Genomic DNA, 2,764 nt, shown 5'->3' on the forward strand with positions numbered 1-2,764 from the left:
ATTTTCGACACTTATTGCCTCTAAATTGACTAGCCCGAATCTACGGGCGTTACATTTGTTAACACCAAAATCACGTTTTTTCTTTTTTAAATCAATTTGCTTTAGACCGTTAATAAGACTAGAAAACCCTCTAAAAGACTCAAAAACATTGCAACACAGATGAAATAAATCAAAATAAAGAGAATAGAAAGAAATACTCCCGAGTTGCCTCTCGGTTAGCCGCCCTTGTTTCAAGTCTTTGGTTCGACTTTGCCCTTTAGATTCACTTAATGTAGTCCGGGCGTTCCAAGCTATCAACCTCCATGTCTTTCTCTTGGAAACCTTCATAGAAAACCCTTAACCTATGACCATTAACTTTGAACACTTTTCCTGTTTTGTTACTCTTAATCTCAACTGCACCATGATCAAATACATTAGTAACAATGAACGGTCCCACCCAATGAGACCGTAACTTACCGGAAAACCATTTAAGTCGAGAGTCATAGAGTAATACCTTTTGACCAATCTCAAAGGTCTTACGGGAGAGGTACTTATCATGGAATGCTTTGGTCTTGTCTTTGTAGATTCGTGAACTCTCGAATGCTTCATTTCTTATGTCTTCCAACTCTTGGATCTCTAACTTTCGATGAACACCTGCTTCATCAATCTTCATGTTTAGCTTTTTGACAGCCCAGAAAGCTTTGTGTTCCAGTTCAACAAGGAGGTGACAAGCTTTACCAAACATAAGTCTATAAGGTGACATCCCAATTGGAGTTTTATATGCACTTCGGTATGCCCAAAGAGCATCTTCTTATCTCAAACTCCAATCGTTGCGGTTTTTGTTCAATGTTTTCTCAAGTATGGACCCATAAAATCAATACCCCATATATCAAATATTTCACAAACCAAGATGGGGGTCAAAGGCATTTGGTTCCAGGAACTCAAAGAACCAGTCATTTGACATCTCTCACAACTTTTACATAAAGTGTAAAAGTCATGAAAGAGTCGAGGCCAATAAAATCCACAATCTAATATTTTCCTGGCAGTTCTTTGAGGACCACAATGCCCTCCACAAGCATAACTATGACAAAAGTTGAGGATAGATTGTACCTCATGTTCTTCAACACATCTTCTTATTACTTGATTTGCACAATGTTTCCCAAGGTACGGTTCATCCCAAATGTACCTTCTCGCATCTTTCTTGATCTTATCTCTCTGTGACCTCGTGAGATCGGGTGGGAACTTTCCCGTGACCATGAAGTTGCATATATCCGCATACCAAGGTGGTGTTTGGATAGCAAACAAGTGCTCATCCGGGAATGTGTCATGGATGGGAGTCGCATCTTCGGGTTGGACTATTCGGCTCAAATGATCAGCGACTAGGTTCACTTTCCCGCTTTTATCTTTGATCTTAATATCGACCTCTTGCAAAAGTAGCATCTACCGTATTAACCTCAACTTTAAATCATTCTTTGTAATTAAGTGCTTTATGGTTGCATGGTCCGAATATATTATCACTTTACTTCCAAGTAGGTATTCCCGGAACTTCTCTAGTGCAAACACAATAGCAAGCAACTCTTTTTCTGTTGTGGTGTCGTTGCTTTGTGCACTATCAAGGGTCTTTGATGCATAGTAGATGACATGATGTGCTCGATCCACCTTTTGACCCAATACCGCCCCAACATCCGTGTTGCTCGCGTCACACATAATCTCAAACGGGAGCTCCCATTTAGGTGGTTGGATGATTAGAGTGGAGGTGAGTAAATCCTTCAAAAGATCAAAGTCATCCTTGCATGGCCTAGTAAATGCAAATTCAGAATCTTTTTGGAGTATTTGACACATCGGCACTATAATCTTTGAAAAATCTTTGATGAACTACCGATAGAAACCTGCATGGCCAAGAAACGAACGAACTTCCCAAACATTTTTCGGGTAAGGAAGACTCTTGATAACATCTATCTTGGCTTTGTCAACTTCCAAGCCTTTTTGGGACACAATATGACCTAAAATCAATCCTTTGTCCACCATGAAATGACATTTTTCATAGTTAAGCACAAGGTCTGTGTCAATGCACCTTTGCCAAAATTTTGTTAGATTGCTTAAACATTCATTAAAGGAGTTTTCATAAACTGTGAAATCATCCATGAAAACTTCAATGATGTTTTCAACATATTCAGAAAAAAATGCTCACCATACATCTCTGAAATGTCGTGGGTGCATTGCATAGACCAAAAGGAATACGCCTATAAGCAAATGTGCCAAAGGGACAAGTGAAGGTGGTTTACTCTTGGTCCTCTGGGGCTACCAGAATTTGATGAAAATCCAAGAAGCCATCCAAGCAACAGTTATGAGATTTATCCGTCAATCTCTCTAACATTTGGTCAATAAATGGCAAGGGAAAATGGTCTTTTATCATTGCGGCATTCAACTTTCTATAGTCAGTACAAACCCTCCACCTGTTTTGCACACGGGTTGGCACCAAATCTTCCTCAGAACTCTTGACAACTATGACCCTGACTTTTTTTTCGGGACTACCTGAATGGGGTTCACCCATTTATTGTCTGAGATAGGATAGATCTCACCTGCATTCAAAAGCTTCATGATTTCTTTATTTACCACCTACATCATGGATGGATTCAATCTTCTTTGTGCCTCTCGATTTTGTTTGAAGTCTTCCTCCATGAGAATCTTATGCATGCACAAGGAAGGGCTCAACCCTTTCATATCAGCAATTGTCCACTTAATAGCTTTCTTATACTATTTCAACAAGGTCACCAACTCATCT

At 39.5% G+C, this 2,764-nt stretch overlaps 1 protein-coding gene across 1 annotated transcript; it reads right to left on the reverse strand.

Annotated features, from left to right (window-relative positions):
- Positions 1-262: 262 nt before the first annotated feature.
- LOC145047101 (uncharacterized) lies at positions 263-1,821 on the reverse strand. Its single transcript, XM_078995346.1, has 4 exons — positions 1,498-1,821; positions 1,166-1,419; positions 457-728; positions 263-393 (listed from the first exon to the last, which is right to left on the reverse strand). Exons 1-4 carry the CDS (start codon positions 1,819-1,821, stop codon positions 263-265), a joined length of 981 nt encoding a protein of 326 aa, XP_078851472.1.
- Between the last annotated feature and the right edge of the window lie 943 nt (positions 1,822-2,764).

The sequence above is a fragment of the Lactuca saligna genome, chromosome 5, assembly GCF_052625555.1.
Source record: "Lactuca saligna cultivar CGN05327 chromosome 5, ASM5262555v1, whole genome shotgun sequence".
In the NCBI taxonomy this organism is placed as follows: Eukaryota; Viridiplantae; Streptophyta; class Magnoliopsida; order Asterales; family Asteraceae; genus Lactuca; species Lactuca saligna.